Raw genomic sequence first — 17,564 nt, 5'->3', positions numbered from 1 at the left:
CCTGGTTTGTGGGCTTGATCCCCAGTAGGGGTGTGCAGGAGGCCGCCAATCAATGATTCTCTCTCATCATTGATGTTTCTATCTCTCTCTTTCTCTTCCTTCCTCTCTGAAATCAATAAAGAAATATATATATATATATATATATATATATATATATATATTTATTTTTTTAAGTGCATGGTATAAAAATACGCCCATCATAGCCTGAACTGAAATATCCCATGGCTGTGGACTCCTCTGTAAAAAAAAAAAAAAAAAAAAAAAAAAAAAAAAAAAAAAAAAGAAAAGAAAAGAAAAGAAAGGAAAAAAAGAGGGAATTGGGAATACTGAACCTGGAAGAAAAGGAAAGGGCTCAGATTCTCCAGAATAGTACCTGATTATAATTTCCTGCCAGTCATTTCCTTTGCTACACAGCAAATGAAATGGAAAAAAAGGTGATTATCCTTATTCTTAGATTTTTCTGAGTATGAAAAGAGAGCCAAAGTGATTTTTTAAAAAATTTTATTTTATTGACTTTACACAGAGAGGAATTGAGAGGGATAGAGAGTTAGAAACGTCAATGAGAGAGAAACATTGACCAGCTGTCTCTTGCACACCCCCTACTGGGGATGTGCCCGCAACCAAGGTACATGCCCTTGACCGGAATCAAACCTGAGACCCTTCAGTCCGCAGGCTGATGCTCTATCCACTGAGCCAAACCGGTTAGGGCCAAAGTGATTTCTTAATGTTCTCTTGGAGAGAAGAAACTGAAAGAACACGGAACCATGCTTCTTGATTCTTCTTCTTTTTTTTTCTCTTTTTTTTATGATCCCTAAAAAACTTTGCAGCATCAAGTCTTGTTAGTAGAGTTCTCTAAGTAACTTCTTTCATTTGGTCAAATCAATTTACTACTTTTCACAGCTCTGAATGACATTAATTCATAGGTATTTATTGAACTGTGTACTATGGTACTGCCATTGTACTAGTATGGATAGACTGAGAAGCTTACATTCTAGTTGGGAAAAAAGAAAATAAACAAAATCCTATAAAATATGTTGGTACACAGAAATGTGAAAGTAGCTATGGAAGCCTCCAGGAGGAGAAGGTGAGTCATGGTCACAGAGGGCTTCCTTCTGAAGAGAATTTCTCTCCTGGGTTTTGAAGGACGAGTAGGGGTAGCCAGATGGAGAAGTGGGGACCTGGGTCAGTAGGCATCCCAGGCAAAGGGAGGAGTCAGAGTGGCCATTCAGAGTCTAAGATGGTTGGAGTTCACAGTTGATTCCTGTGTAGATGCTGCTCCTGTATTAACTAGAGTGTGTGCCCCCATGTATGCGGGATACATTCCAGTGCTATCTGGAGCACTTACATGTTGGGATAGAACCCTAATAACCACAGAGCAGGCACATGTTCGGACAGGACCGTTGCCTTTCTGGTCTTTTCACACAGTTCCTGTCTGCATGCCTAAAGCACTGCCATGCTTTCACATGAACTAATTTTTTAGAAAATGTGGATGTTACATAATCAGTACGCCAATACCTAGAGGCAATTAGTTTTGCCATTAATCAAGTATTTTATTGACTATCTTTGCCTCGGCTAACCCATCTGGATTCCATTGTATTACTTTTCAATCATGAAAAGGTTCCCTTGTTTTTAAGGTAATAAAACATTATTTATTGTTTATGACATTGCTTAGCATTTTCTTTGTTCAAAAGACAGAAAGATATAATAAGGCACTTTACTAGGCTTTTTAAATCGAAGCCTTTGTTTTTCAGGAAGAGTAATGCATACATTTATAGCCTAACCATTAATTTCTAAATATGATTCATTAAAAAGAGAATTTTAAAAGATATTATTTTAAAAGCTATTTCCTGACATACTTCCTACCTCCCCATCCTGGAAAAAAAAACAAAACAAAAAAACACCACACCAAAACTATACACAAGATTACAGCTGCGTTTCTGGACCACAAAATGATCATTTCTTACTGAAACCGGTTTAGCTCAGTGGATAGAGTGCTGAACTGCGGACTGAAAGGTCCCGGGTTCGATTCCGGTCAAGGGCATGTACCTTGGTTGCGGGCACATCCCCAGGAGAGGGTGTGCAAGAGGCAGTTGATCAATGATTCTCTCTCATCGATGTTTCTAACTCTCTATCCCTTCCTCTTCCTCTCTGTAAAAATCAATAAAATATATTTTTAAAAATGATCATTTCTTTTCTGAAATTTGGCATATTTCTGTCTAGAACCCCTCTGTGCTGTATGCCCAAAGGTCGTGATGCCAGTCACAGCACCAAGAGGTTCTGCTATGTCACTCCTGGTCACCAAGAATATGGCAGCACCTTCACTCTCCACTTTCTAGAGTGAACTAGTAACATGTAAGTCGAGCTTGACTCCTTGATCCTTGGCTCCCAGCCCTCCCCTGCCCTTCCCTGGACATTCCAGGCCCATGCCTCCCGCCAAGCCAACTACTATGCTGCTGAAAACCAGATGCACCAGAGGCCTCCCTTCTTTCCTTCCTTCCTCCCTTCCTCCCTCCCTCCCTCCTTCCCCCCCTCCCTCCCTTCCTCCCTCTCTCCCTTCCTTCCTTTCTTCCTTCCTTCCTTCCAGAGTAGCTATGGAGTGCCTACTACATGTCAGACACTGCTCTAAGCAGACACCAAGACAAAAAATCCTGGTCTTCAAGAGGCTTATATTCTTTTTAGGAAATAATCTTGAATGTATTCTTTTGCTTTACAAATCGCCAGAGCCATCATGCAATGCTGCCAGCATCGGTGCAAGCCTGGGTCACAGACCGGCTAGGACTTTCGTTGGGGAATTGCCACCGCTGCATGTGCCTTCCTTCTGAGCTCTGGTTTGCCTTTTGTGACTGTGGCCATCCCCATGTCTTGCACACCAGCCGCAGGAAGTCTGTTTAGTCCCCCCTGATCCCCTTCACGGAGAAGATATCCCGATTTTTGGCTCCTGTGCCAAAAAGCAGGTAATTGCTACTCCCATCTGAAGGCTCAGGAAAATCCGAAATTTCACACTGGAGGACCCACCACGTGCTCACTTCAACACCTTGAACGCCGGGAAGGGACTTATGTTCTAAGATGCATTTCTGTAGCCTGGTGCCCTGCTCTCCGTTTCCATGGCTTCTGGCATAGGTCTCTGCTGGTGTGGCTGGGGCCCAGTGTGCCTTCCAGGTACTTTGCTTCAGTGCCACTCTTAGAAGTATCCTTCTCAATACAGCTCTTCCAGTTCATTACACGCAGATGTTTTCACAAGGTATGCCTTAATATCTTGAGATACTAATAATTGAGAAATTCCTGCCTCAACTACACACTGGGCCCCAAGTCAACATCTGCCTCCCAGGAGTCAGGTCTTGCAGAAAGGTCTGGGGTGGAGGGTGGGAGGTATCAGTGCAACTTGTCCCTTCAATATAGTAAATTTCCTCTAAAGGATGTTTCCATTCCATTGTTATTTTAACCATCTTATTCCAGGCTCTCCACAGCCATCTTTGCCATCAGACATGAGCTAATAAATGTGAATTTTTGAAAAAGGGATTTATATCCCAATTTCTAATACATAAAGGTTTTTTCCCCCGTCCCTGTATTAATTTGAGGATGTTAATAAAAGTGGAATAGAATACCTTTCAGCTTCACTGGACAGCATCCAAGCTCAAATGCCAATGAATGGCTACCTTTTTAAATCAAAATGTCTGAGCCTCAGGTTGCCATTGAGCTAAAAAAATATCCTATTATTTATGAAACTAGAGGTTTGGTGCAAGAAATTCAGGAGTGTGTGTGTGTCCCTCAGCTCAGCCTACACCCTCTCTAGTCGGGGACCCTCAAGGGATGTCCAACTGCCCTTTTAGGTGGGATTGGGGCTAAATGGGCAGTCGGACATCCCTCTCACAATCCAGGACTGCTGGCTCTCAACCACTTGCCTGCCTGCCTGATTGCCCCTAACTGCTTCTGCCTGCCAGCCTGATCACTCCCTAACCACTCCCCTGCCAGTCTGATCAATGCCTAACTGCTCCTGTCAACCCAATTTCCCCTAACTGCCCTCCCCTGCAGGCCTGGTTGCCCCAATTGCCATCCTCTGCCAGTACAGTCACCCCTAACTGCCCTTCCCTGTTGGCCACCTTGTGGCGGCCATCTAGTGTTCACATGGGGGCAGTCATTTTGACCACATGGGGCAGCCATCTTGTGTGTTGGAGAGATGGCCAATTTGCATATTACTCTTTTATTAGATAGGATACAATAAACATTGTGATAAAGGTGAGTTTTTATTTTTAAATATATTTTTATTGATTTCAGAGAGGAAGGGAGAAGGAGAGAGAGAAACATCAATGATGAGAGAGAATCATTGATTTTCTGCCTCCTGCATGGCCCCCACTGAGGATTGAACCCATAACTTGGGCATGCACCCTTGACCAAAATTGAACCTGGGATCCTTCAGTCTGCAGGCCAACTCTCTATCCACTGAAATAAACCAGCCAGGACATAAATGTGAGTTTCTAAAAAGCTACTTGAATATTTATCGGATTTTTATTTTAAATTAAGCTCTTTCCAGTTTTTATTGTAAAAAGTAATACATAATCATTTTTAAATTAGACAATGAATATAGAAAACAAAAATATAAGCCATAGCTCACTATCCAGAGATAATGATACTTATAATTCCATTGCTTTTTATATATTTTAACTTCCAATCTCTCAAAAACATTTTAATTAAAATTTTAATTATATTCTCCCCCCCCCCCCAAATCATACAGAAAGACAGAGTATAAAAAAGTTCCTAGTTTTCTCCTACAATTCCATTTCAGAGTTAATCATTGGTATTAACTGTCCTCCTAGACATATTTTGCATACATAAACATATGTTTTCATTCTTTTTCAATCCATAGGCAGGTTTTGGTTTAATTTATAAAATGTACTTTTTTTTCCCAACAACTTTCTTGAGGCATATTTTATGCATCACATAATTCACTCATTTCAAGTATACAATTTAATGTTATAAAAATATGTTTTTATTTATTTTAGAGAAGAGGTAGGGAGAGAGATGAGAGAGAAACATGCATAAGAGAGAACCATTGATCCCTTGCCTCCTGCACACCCCCAAATGGGGATTGGGAATGCAAGTTGGGCATGTGCCCTTACTGGGAATTAAACCAGTGACCTCTTGGTGCATGGAACAATGCCAAACCAACTAAGCCACCCTGGCTAGGGCCAATTCAATGATTTCTAGTACAGTTTGTGTATGTATGTGGGGATGTTTACTATTTAAAAAAAAATCTATTTCCTTATTTATTTCTGAGAGGAAGGGAGAAGGAGAGGCAGAAACATCAATGATGAAAGAATCATCGATTGGCTGCCTCCTGCACGCCCTTCCACTGGGGACTGAGCCCGCAACCCAGGCATGTGCCCTTGGCCTGAATCAAACCTGGGGCCCTTCAGTCCGCAGGCTAACGCTCAATCCACTGAGCCAAGCCGGCTAAGGCTGGTTATTATTTTACACGCACAACTATCACCACATATTTAGAACATTTTAGAACAGTTTAGAACATTTTCACCATTCAGCAAGATTCCTCTTGTAGACTGACCAGTGTGGCTCAGTGGTTCAGTATCAACCTATGAGCCTGTGGGGGACATGCAAGGGGCAGCTGACAAGTGATTCTCTCTTATCATTGATGGTTTGCTTGTTTTTATTTTTATTTATTTTTATTTTTTTAAAATATATTTTATTGATTTTTCACAGAGGGGAAGAGAGAGGGATAGAGAGTTAGAAACATCGATGAGAGAGAGTCACCAATCAGCTGCCGCTTGCACACGCCCTACTGGGGATGTGCCCACAACCAAGGTACATGCCCTTGACTGGAATCGAACCTGGGACCTTTCAGTCCACAGGCCGACGCCTAATCCACTGAGCCAAACCGGTCTTGGCGGTTTGTTTGTTTTTAATCTCTTTCTCCCTCTCTGAAATCAATAAAATATTTAGATAAAAGATCATGCACATTTACTGTCAAACCCCATTCCCTGAGTCCTTACACAGGGCAAATACTATCTACTTTTTGTCATTAGAACTTTGCCTTTTCTGGACATTTCATATACTATGTGGTCTCTGTGTCTACTTTCATTTAAAAAAATATATATTTTATTGATTTTGTACAGAAAGGAAGGGGGAGAGATAAAGTTAGAAACATCGATGAGAGAGAGTCATCGATCAACTGCCTCTTGCACACCCCTTACTGGGGATATGCCCGCAACCAAGGTACATGCCCTTGACTGGAATCGAACCCGGGACCTTTCAGTCCCCAAACCGACGCTCTATCCATTGAGCCAAACCGGTTTCGGCTCTACTTTCATTTAGCATAATATACTTATTCTTAGAATGTCCGGGGAGCCGAAACCAGTTTGGCTCAGTGGTAGAGCGTAAGTCTGCGGACTGAAAGATCCCAGGTTCAATTCCGGTCAAGGGCATGTACATTGGTTGCAGGCACATCCCCGGTAAGGGGTGTGCAAGAAGCAGCTGGTCGATGTTTCTCTCTCATCGACGTTTCTAGCTCTCTATCCCTCTCCCTTCCTCTCTGTAAAAAAATCAATTATATATATATATATATATATATATATATATATATATATATATATATATGAAAGTCCGGGGAAATGTTTATGGATGCTTAATGAGTTTCCTTTGAAAATAAGCCCTCACAAGTAAGAACTACAAAGAAGTTTTAAGTATTGGTAACGTTAGGGAAAACACTCAGCGATTATTAGCCATTGAGAGCCTGTGGGAGATGTCTTAAGTTTATTGACATCCCACTCCTCCCTCTAGTGGCCAGAATGAAAAAAGGATGTGTGTTTGTTAGAATACATGCCAGTTTCTTTAAATGCTTCTAAATAATAGTCATATTACATTTGGGAATTTCATAGGAGAGATGTTTCCTTTTTGTTTATTGGAGGCCCTTTGTAAAACACACTTCCTGGGAGGCATAATTTATCATTTTCTGCTATTCTTCCCATCGTCAAATTTACTAGCCTCCTCACGTGGAGAGATTTAGAATGGTGTTAAGAGCTCAAGGCACGTTCCCAACTGCCCACGTTCAAATCTCAACTCTGCCTCTTGCTAGTGGGATGTAGGGCAAGTTACCCACTGAGGGTCTGAGTTTCTTCTTCTGTATGATGAGGATGATACTAAGACCTGTTTCATGGGGCTGCTGGGGGGACGGAGTGAATTAAGGTGTGTGAGTCTTCTTAGAACAGTCCTGGCATGTGGTAGGAATTGAATGAATCTTATGTACCCTCTGTGTCGTGTTGCCTGCCTTCATTCCTACTACAGTAAACACCAAAGCTGGCCCTTTCCTGGCTCCGCTGTTCCCCACCTACACTCCCCTTCTTCCTAAGGATTTGCGTTGTTAATTTTCTCCTCATTTTCCCTTTGTAATTTCCTCTACTTTACTCTACCAGTTCATCCCACTTACTTCCATCTCTGGTTTTGCCTCTCTAGTTCAAGACACCATTGTGTGCTGGTCACAATGGAGACTGTTGTTACTGTCTTCTGGTCAGTCACCCTGCTTCAACCCTACAGCACACTGTTACTCAGCAACTCGAGTATTTTAAAAACATGAACCAGAATTTTGTTTGTTTGTTTGTTTGTTTGTTTGTTTGTTTCTGCTCAAAAGTAATGTTTTGTAGCCCTGGTTGTGTAGTGCGGTTGGTTAGAGCATGATCTTGTTACACCAAGGTTGCAGATTTGATCGCTGGTCAGGGCACATTCAAGAATCAACCAATGAATGCATAAATAAGTGGAACAATAAATTGATGTTCTTCTCTCTGTTTCTCTCTCTCTCTCAAATCAATAATTTTTTTAAATAAAAAAAACTTTAAAAAAAAAACAGTGATGTTTTGTAGGAGTGGACTTGAATACTGAACATGATGGATGTTGTAAGCCTTCTTAGTAAAAAACAAACAAACAGCCGAAACCGGTTTGGCTCAGTGGCAGAGCGTCGGCCTGCGGACTGAAAGGTCCCGGGTTCGATTCCGGTCAAGGGCATGTACCTTGGTTGCGGGCACATCCCCAGTAGGGAGTGTGCAGGAGGCAGCTGGTCGATGTTTCTCTCATCGACGTTTCTAGCTCTCTATCCCTCTCCCTTCCTCTCTGTAAAAAATCAATAAAATATATATTAAAAAAAACCCAAAAAACAGCTCTTCCACAGCCCTAGCTGGTTTGGCTCAGTGGATAGCTTCAGCCTGCGGACTGAAGTGTCCCAAGTTCAATTCCGTTAATGGGCACATGCCTGGGTTGTAGCTTGATCCCCAGTAGGGGGCATGCAGGAGGCAGCCAATCACTTATTCTGTCTCATCATTGATGCTTCTATCTCTCCCTCTCCCTTCCTCTCTGAAATCAATAAAAATATACTTTAAAACAACAACAACAACACAAAACAGCTCTCCCACAGCCAGCTACTAAAGCCTGAGAGTTTTTGCTTTTCCAGGTCCAGCACTGTAACCATGGAATTTCCAGTTTTGGAGACAGTCCTGACCAAGAGAACCAATGAATGTAGAGCCCATTTTCACCCACAGACGGCGTCTGGGATGGGATTAACTCCACTGTTATTAGTCCTTTAGTCCTGCTACCCACACTTCCTCAGTGAGCCCTGGTACCCTGGCACCTATCCTCTGAGCTGCACCCTTCCCAGCCACCTGCTGTGTTTGCCTGGGGTATGTGGGTCTAAACTTTTGCTGCTGTCAACTCCAGACACAAGAACCCTCGGCTAGAAATGAAATCTTCCCTGACTACTAATTTATGATATTTGAATACTCACAATATGCTTAGGTTGCGTCATTTTTCTTTCCAAAGGGTTAGACGGGGCCTCCATCCCCTCTAGTTCCTCTGGGGTCCATTCCTGATGGAGGCCACATGGACCACTTAACACTGACGTTGACCTCACTCTGAACAGCATCTCCCCATTGGAGGCTCCTGCTGACATGCCCTGCCTGCCAGATTGGGACTCCTTGGATATTGTGCGGGTGGGGCTGCTTATGCCCCCCTAGTGCTGACCTATGTGACTAGCCAAATTCCATGTAGTAGATTTTATTTATTTCTCCACAAAAGAAAGGAATAGGTTCATCCTCTCTCTTAGCCCTGTCCAAAAGCATTCCTACATGAGAAATTGACTGGGAGAGCCTCCATTCACCATCCCTGGTTCAACAAGGCTGCAACATAGCACAAGAATTGGAATGGAGGCCCTAACCTCATTATTTCACGTGTATGTCAATAGGGTCCTGAGGAAAGCGGATAATGAGACAGAGTTAGGAGATCTATTGGTGAAGAGAGCCTCTGAAAGATAAAGGGGAGGGTACAGGGTTGGAGAGACATAACCAGCAGACCATGATGTGAGTCTGACACATGAAAAAGGAAAAGGGGAGGAAGCAGGATGGGACAGAGAGAGCCTCAGGCCACTGAAGATCTGATCACGTCTCAGCCAACCCAACCAGAGAGTTTGCCTGTAAGAGGAGTCCAGCTTTGGCCAGAAATGATCAGATGGACTAGCCCAAGCCAAGCACAGTGCTTGGCTCTGGCTGCCCAGGAAGAGCCTGAAAGCCCAGGGGAACACTTCCTTGCAGCTGAACAGCATCTCCTTCGAAAGAGATCTAAGCCTGCATCTCCTTGGCGTCCACAGCAGGGACCTTTGTATTTCTCAGCCAACTTTCCATCCTGTTGCAGAATCAAGTGAACCCTCAAAAATGTTTTTTAAATATATATATATTTTATTGATTTTTTTACAGAGAGGAAGGGAGAGTTAGAAACATTGACGAGAGAGAAACATCTATCAGCTGCCTCCTGCACACTCCCCACTAGGGATGTGCCCCCAACAAAGGTATATGCCCTTGACCAGAATCAAATCTGGGACCCTTTAGTTGGCAGGCCGACGCTCAATCCACTAAGCCAAACCAGTTAGGCCCTCAAAAATGTTTTCCTCATCAGGTAGCAAGATCTTGTTTCTAACTATGCTTTTTCTCTTTTACTTCTTTCCATTACTCTGTCCCATTCCAAGCCATTATTTCTTGCTAGGGCTATTGCAATAATCTCTCCTGGTTTTCCCATACCCACGCTTGTACCAGCCAGACTCTTCCCACTGCAGCCCCGAGTGGCCATTCACAGGGTGGCCTTTATGGTACTTCATTCTCTGTTCTCTGAGTGTCTCTGTCTTAAATAGTTTTTCTCCTCCCTCACCCCCCAGTTATAACGAGATTAGAATGGAGAATGCTCTCCTTTGTCCCCCTCCATCTCAGAAGGCAATGGAATTGTCATCAGGGACATGGTATAAATTTAAACAAACATTCTCTTTTTTCAGAAGAACTTTAAAAATGTATAACATTTATGCAATGAGATATGAACATATCCTCTCTAAAGAGAACACAAGCACACTTGGTTTTGTTGACCCATAAAAGAGTGTTGATGTTCACGAAATCAGAAATGTGGAAAACTTATTTATTTATTTGAGAATTTTTGTAGTTCATTTGAGCCAAGCTGACAACGCATGTGGGAAGCAAGATCTCAAATACTCCCAGAAGTTTAAAAGGTATTAGGCATAGTTTTGGAAAAGGAAAGTGAGACAAATCTAACTTCCAGATGTCCTGTTGTGGAGATAATGAAACCACGGCCTTTAGAATTCCTTGTTTTCCCCACATTTCTCAGAAACTTGCATTTATATAATTTTTGTCCTGTGTACAAAAGTACTAGCTTTGCTCCCAACAGTTTTGAACTTTTTCAGGCTGCTTGAGAACAAGGAAATTTGCCTGGATGTGCATTGAAAGTTTTAAACAGAAGAGGGCACTATGTCAGAGCGTCAAACCCCACTGCTACCAAAGGAGAGAGGGAGAGAGAGAGAGAGAGAGAGAGAGAGAGAGAGAGAGAGAGAGAGAGAAGAGTGTTTCTAGGCAAATTATGCCCAGAGATTGAGACTGCCTTTGCCAATAATTTACTTAACACAAGTTCACGATTGGAATTATTATTTATAATAAATGATATTTCAGAAGCCAAAAGCTTACAGGATAATATATCTTAATAAGCCAACAAAGAAATAAATACTCCAGCCTGGCTGGTGTAACTCAGTGGTTGAGCATCGACCTATGAACCTGGAGGGTGAGGTTCAATTCTTGGTCAGGACACATACTGAGTTGCGTGCTCAATTCCCAGTGTGGGGTGTGCAGGAGGCAGCTGATCAATGATTCTTTCTCATCATTAATGTTTCTCTCTCTCTCTCTCTCTCTCTCTCTCTCTCTCTCTCTCCATTTCTCTCTGAAATCAATAAAAATTTATTTAAAAATAAATTATCCAGCTGAAACCGGTTTGGCTCAGTGGATAGAGCGGCAGCCTGCGGACCGAAAGGTCCCGGGTTCTATTCTGGTCAAGGGCATGTACCTTGGTTGCAGGAGCATCCTCGGTGGGGGGTGTGCAAGAGGCAGCTGATCGATGTTTCTCTCTCATCAATGTTTCTAACTCTCTATCCCTCTCTCTTCCTCTCTGTAAAAAATCAATAAAATATATTAAAAAAATAAATTAGCTCCTTCCCAACATGGCGCAGTCCGTTAACATCACCGAGCTGAACCTCCCGCAGCTGGAAATGCTCAAGAACCAGCTGGACCAGGAAGTGGAGTTCTTGTCCACGTCCATTGCCCAGCTCAAGGTGGTGCAAACCAAGTATGTGGAAGCCAAGGACTGTCTGAACGTGCTGAACAAGAGCAATGAGGGGAAAGAATTACTTGTCCCACTGACGAGTTCTATGTATGTCCCTGGGAAACTACATGATGTAGAACACGTGCTCATCGATGTGGGAACTGGCTACTATGTAGAGAAGACAGCTGAAGATGCCAAGGACTTCTTCAAGAGGAAAATAGACTTTCTCACCAAGCAAATGGAGAAAATCCAGCCAGCCCTTCAGGAGAAGCATGTCATGAAACAGGCTGTCATGGAGATGATGAGCCAGAAGATCCAGCAGCTCACAGCCCTGGGGGCAACTCAGGCTGCCAAGGCCTGAGGTCCTGTTTTGCAAACCAGGCAGAGGGACCCTACTTCAGGGGCCTGGGACTTCGTGGTGGGGAAGAGAAGGGTTTTGTATTTAATGCCAATAAATGTTCCAGCCGAGCAAAAAAAAAAAAAAAATAAATAAATAAATAAAAAATAAAATAAAATAAATTAAAAAATAAAAATAAATTATCCAAAGCAATGGTAGAGTAATCACAATTTTATTCCAAGCAAAGGAGAGATGAATGAAATAAATAAAGTCCAAATTTGATTGGGTTGGGGTAGACCTTCTATGAGTTGATTTGGTAGAGTCAGTACTGTAAAAGGGCTAACAAGGAAACAGTCTAAGCAAAAGACAGCTTTATCACCAGAGACAAAGGATCCAAAGTTGAGAAACCTCTAGAAACAAACCCTTTAATTTTACTAATTTACTGCCCTACACCTCCATTCCATGTTAATTCCTTTCTGACTACACAACCCCAACCCTATGCTCCTTTGTCTTGTCAAATCCCTCCACATTTAATGTTACTTTAAGTAAAAGATATATAAATGGACTGTTTCACTTCTCTCACAGAGAATTATTCTTTTACTTCTCTTGTGTATACATAACAAAACTTGGGATTTTCTCCTGTTATTATTATGCCTTGTGCCAATTTTGGTAATAACCACAAGAACTCAAGAAGGGTAGTTCCTCTCCCTGACAGCATCTCATGCAGCAAGCTGATTTAAAAGAGATTAAACCCAAACTGCCAAGAGAAGCAAAGAAGAGAGATGGAGAGGGAGCATCCTGAAAGTGAGTGATTTTATCACAATTGTCCTTGCCTGCCCAAAGGGTAGGCTATATGAGCCAATAATTGATCACCGTATTTGACTAAGCTGGCTCAAGTCAGTTTTTGTCATGTGCCACCAAGAGTCCTGATAATTCAGTGAATGAAGTCCAAAGTTCTTTCTTCTTTTACTCTTTTTCGTTTTTTTCTAAAGGGACGATGACAATTTAATAACCCTCAGCACTAATCTGTTCTCAGTATTTGCTATTCACAACAGGGATGCTACTGAGAATGACTTTTGCATTTCAGGGAGGCTAGAGACAAATCTACTTTATCACTTACAAGGGGTGGGTTTACTCTCTCATATCTTAAAACTTCTCCAACATGGCCATGTGCTACTTTTTAAATAAGAAAAAAAGGCCAACCTTATTCTAAAAAAAATTTGAATCTTCAGATAAAAAAGAATAACATTCATATTTCTGTTTGAGGGCCTTACCGTAGGCTGTGGGTAGGAGCTACCATACAGGAAAGCAATCTCTGTTTTAAAGTGCTTTCCCGCATTTTGCTCAAAATTGTTACCATAGCAAGGCCGTTTCCTTCTCATAATTTCTTTCCATTCTGATAGTGAAAGTGGTCTGCCTGGTTTTGTAGGCAAAATGTTCTACTGTTTAAAAATGTTTATTTCTGCCAAGACAGGTTTGGCTCAGCAAATAGAGTGTTGGCCTGTGGACTGAAGGGTCCCAGGTTCGATTCTGGTCAAGGGCATGTACCTTGGTTGTGGGCACATCCCCGGTAGGGGGTGTGTAAGAGGCAGCTGATCGATGATTCTCTCTCATCGATGTTTCTAACTCTGTCCCTCTCTCTTCCTCTATGTAAAATATCAATTAAAAAAAATATAGAGAGAGAATCCAAGATGGCTGCTCGGGTAGGCAACTAGCCGCAGCCGCACACAACAATTTCAATAAAATACAACTAAAATATAAAATGGACATTACCCAGAACTACAGGAAAGTCGACTGACTGAAAATCCTACAACAAGAAGCAAGGAGAAAACCAGAAGGAAGCACGGAGGAGCTGTAAAAGCCTAAGGTACGGAGACACACAGTGTGCGGAGAGGATGGAGCCGGAGAGGAGGGAGGCCGAGTGCCTGGCTGGCGTTCCCAAGCGGGAAGCAGAGAAAAGCTCTGATTGTGCTGGGCCCAGCTCCAACTGCTCTGAACCCCAATTCTAGGCCAGACCCTGGGGACCCAGGCTCACCCATAGGGAGCTGGGCTGTAAGGCGGAACCCCTGGGAACGGCGAGAGGAGGTCCCAGAGGCGCGCACACTGCGCGCAGAGAAGGGCCGGCCGGCTGTCCCGCGGGATTGCCCTGACGGGAAGGAGACAGGGGCTCCAGGCTGCTCTGAACGCCACCTCCAACTCCACTTCCAACTGAACTGAACCCCAATACCGGGCTCATTGGGGGAGAGCATAGACAGTTTGGCAGCAGGCGATAATCGAGGGCACCTTTCTCTCAGAGGCGCTTGCAACAAGTACTGAAGGATCCTGAGTCTCAGGAGTCGCATAGGGCGGGGCTGTAGGCTCCACCCTGAAACCCCACCCCATTAGGAAAGCTGCCTGCGAAAATGCCTAAACCAAATAGATCACAACGAAAGAAATGGAGGACAAAAAGCAACTGGATATAGAGTTCAAAACCACACTTATAAGGTTTTTCAAGAGTCTCCTAGAAAAGGCCGATAAAATAAATGAGACCTATGAGGATATGAAAAGGGATCAACAAGAAATGATAAGGGATCAACAAGAAATAAAGAATAGCCGGGACCGGTTTGGCTCAATGGATAGAGCGTCGGCTTGGGGACTAAAGGGCCCCGGGTTCGATTCCGGTCAAGGGCATGTGCCTTGGTTGCGGGCATGTCCCCAGTGGGGGGTGTGCAGGAGGCGGCTGGTCGATGGCTCTCTCTCATTGATGTTTCTGACTCTCTATCTCTCTCCTTTCCTCTCTGTACAAAAGTCAATAAAATATATTTTAAAAAAAAGAAAAAAAGAAATAATACATTGTCTGAAATAAAAAATATTTTACAGAGTCCTAAAAACAGAATAGAAGATCGCAAGAATCAAGTCAAAGATTTGGAACATAAAGAGCCAGAAGACACTCCTCTGCAGAAGCTAGAAGGCAAGAGAATCCAAAAAATTGAAGATGATGTAAGAAACCTCTGGGACAACTTCAAACGATCCAACATCAGAATTATGGGGGTCCCAGAAGATGAAAGAGAGCAAGATATCGAAAACATACTGAAAGAAATAGTGACAGAAAACTTCCCCCACCTGGTGAAAGAATTGGACTTACAAGTCCAGGAAGCACACAGAACTCCAAATAAAAGGAATCCAAAGAGGACCACACCAAGACAAATCATAATTAAGATTCCAAGAGCAAAAGACAAAGAGAGAATATTAAAAGCAGCAAGAGCTAAGCAGGTAGTTACCTATAAAGGAACACCTATACGATTGTCAGCTGATTTCTCAACAGAAACCATGCATGCCAGATGGGAATGGCAAGAAATATTCAAGGTGATGAATAGTAAGAACCTACAGCCAAAGATAATCTATCCAGCAAAGCTATCACTCAGATTCGAAGGTCAGATAAAGAGCTTCACTAATAAAAAAAAGCTAAAGGAGTTCATCACCACCAAACCAGAATTATATGAATTGCTGAAGGGGGTTCTTTCAGAAGAGAAAGTAAATAAAGATAAAAATTATGAACAACAAATACGTAACTATCAACAAGTGAATCTAAAAACCAAGGAAACTAAAAAAAAAAATCTGAGGAACAATATTAACTGTTGAATATAATATCAATAGAATCAGAGGTATGGAAGGGGAGTGAACTGATGATTCTTGGGGAAAGGGGGAGAGGGAGATGTGGGAAGAGACTGAACATAAATTGTGCACCTATGGATGAGGACAATGGGGGGTGGGGAAAGGACAGAGGGTGGGGTGAGAAGTGGGGGGAAAGTAAGGTTTGTAGTAATATGAACAATAAAAATTTATTTAAAAATAAATAAATAAATAAATAAAATTGGCTCAATGAATAGAGCGTCGGCTTGGGGACTGAAGGGTCCCAGGTTCGATTCCGGTCAAGGGCATATACCTTGGTTGTGGGCATATCCCCAGTAGGGGGTGTGCAAGAAGCAGCTGATCGATGACTCTCTCTCATCGATGTTTCTAACTATCTCTCTCCCTTCTTCTCTGTACAAAATCAATAAAATATATTAAAATATATATATATATATATTTATATATAAAATTTATTTTAAAAAATGTTTATTTTTTTATGTGATTTTTACAACCAGGAATACCCAAGTCTATTTTCATATACATTTTTCTAAAATCTTGAAATGGCAAGAATCCAAGATGGCTGCACAGGTAAACACCTAGCCGCAGCCGCACACAACAATTTCAATAAAATACAACTAAAATATAAAATGGACATTACCCAGAACTACAGGAAAGTCGACTGACTGGAAATTCTACAATAAGAAGCAAGGAGAAAACCAGAAGGAAGCGCGGAGGAGCTGTAAAAGCCTAAGGTACGGAGACACGCGGCGCACGCCGAGAGGACGGAGCTGGAGAGGAGGGACAACTGAGTGCCTGGCTGGCGTTCCCTAGCCGGAAGGAGATAAAAGCTCCGACAAAGGCTCCGGACTGTGCTGGGCCCCAGTTCCGACTGCTCTGAACCTCAGTTCTAGGCCAGACCCCGGGGACCCAGGCTCATAGCTGGGCTGTAGGGCAGAACCCCGGGGGAGCAGCGAAAGGAGGTCCCAGAGGCGCACACATTGTGGGCAGAGAAGGGACGGTTGGCTGTGCCACAGGATTGCCCTGGCAGGAAGGAGACAAAAGCTCCAGACTGCTCTGAACGCCACCTCCAACTCCACTTCCAACTGAACTGAACCTCAGTTCCGGGCTCATTGGGGGAGAGCCTAGACTGTTTGGCAGCAGGCGAAAATCGAGGACACCTTTCTATCAGAGGTGCTTGCAGCGAGTACTGAAGGACCCTTGGGAATACTGAGACTCAGGAGCCGATAGGGCAGGGCTGACTGAAGCCAAGGCTGTAGGCTACACCCTGAAACCCTGCCCCACCCAAGCAGAACACAGAGACTTTTAAGGCTACCAACTCAGGGAAGCTGCGAAAATGCCGAGACAAGAAAATAGATCACAAACGAAAGAAATGGAGGACAAAAAGCGACTGGATATAGAGTTCAAATCTACGTTTATAAGATTTTTCAAGAATTTCCTAGAAAAGGTCGATAAGACCTATGAGGATATGAAAAGGGGTCAACTAGAATTAATAAGGAATCAACAAGAAATAATAAGGGATCAACAAGAAATAATAAGGGATCAATAAGATGAGAGAGAAACATCAACCAGCCGCCTCCTGCACACCCCCCACCGGGGATTGCCCGCAACCAACTACATGCCCCTGACCGAAATTGACGTTTCTGGCTCTCTATCTCTCTCCCTTCCTCTTGGTAAAAAATCAATAAAATATATTTAAAAAAAAAAAAAAAGAAAAAAAAAGAAAGAAATGTTGATGAGAGAGAAACATCGACCAGCTGCCTCTTGCACACCCCCTACTGGGGATGTGCCTGCAACCAAGGTACATGCCCCTGACCAGAATCGAACCTGGGACCTTTCAGTCCGCAGACCAACGCTCTACCACTGAGCCAAACCGGTTTCAGCTAAAATATGTTTTTATTCATTTCAGAGAGAGGAAGGGAGAGGGAGAGAGAGATAGAAACATCAATGATGAGAG

The 17,564-nt window shown here is 42.9% G+C and overlaps 1 protein-coding gene across 1 annotated transcript; it reads left to right on the top strand.

The window, feature by feature from the left end:
- The first annotated feature begins 11,532 nt into the window (after nucleotides 1-11,532).
- LOC311622483 (prefoldin subunit 5) lies at nucleotides 11,533-12,128 on the top strand. The gene has a single exon (XM_084883694.1). The coding sequence runs from the start codon at nucleotides 11,540-11,542 to the stop codon at nucleotides 11,999-12,001; it is 462 nt and encodes a 153-aa protein (XP_084739820.1). The 5' UTR covers nucleotides 11,533-11,539; the 3' UTR covers nucleotides 12,002-12,128.
- Nucleotides 12,129-17,564: the final 5,436 nt, after the last annotated feature.

Source organism: Pipistrellus hanaki, assembly GCF_964339955.1.
Source record: "Pipistrellus hanaki genome assembly, chromosome: 5".
Taxonomy (NCBI): domain Eukaryota; kingdom Metazoa; phylum Chordata; class Mammalia; order Chiroptera; family Vespertilionidae; genus Pipistrellus; species Pipistrellus hanaki.
This window is presented reverse-complemented; position numbering and strand designations above follow the sequence as displayed.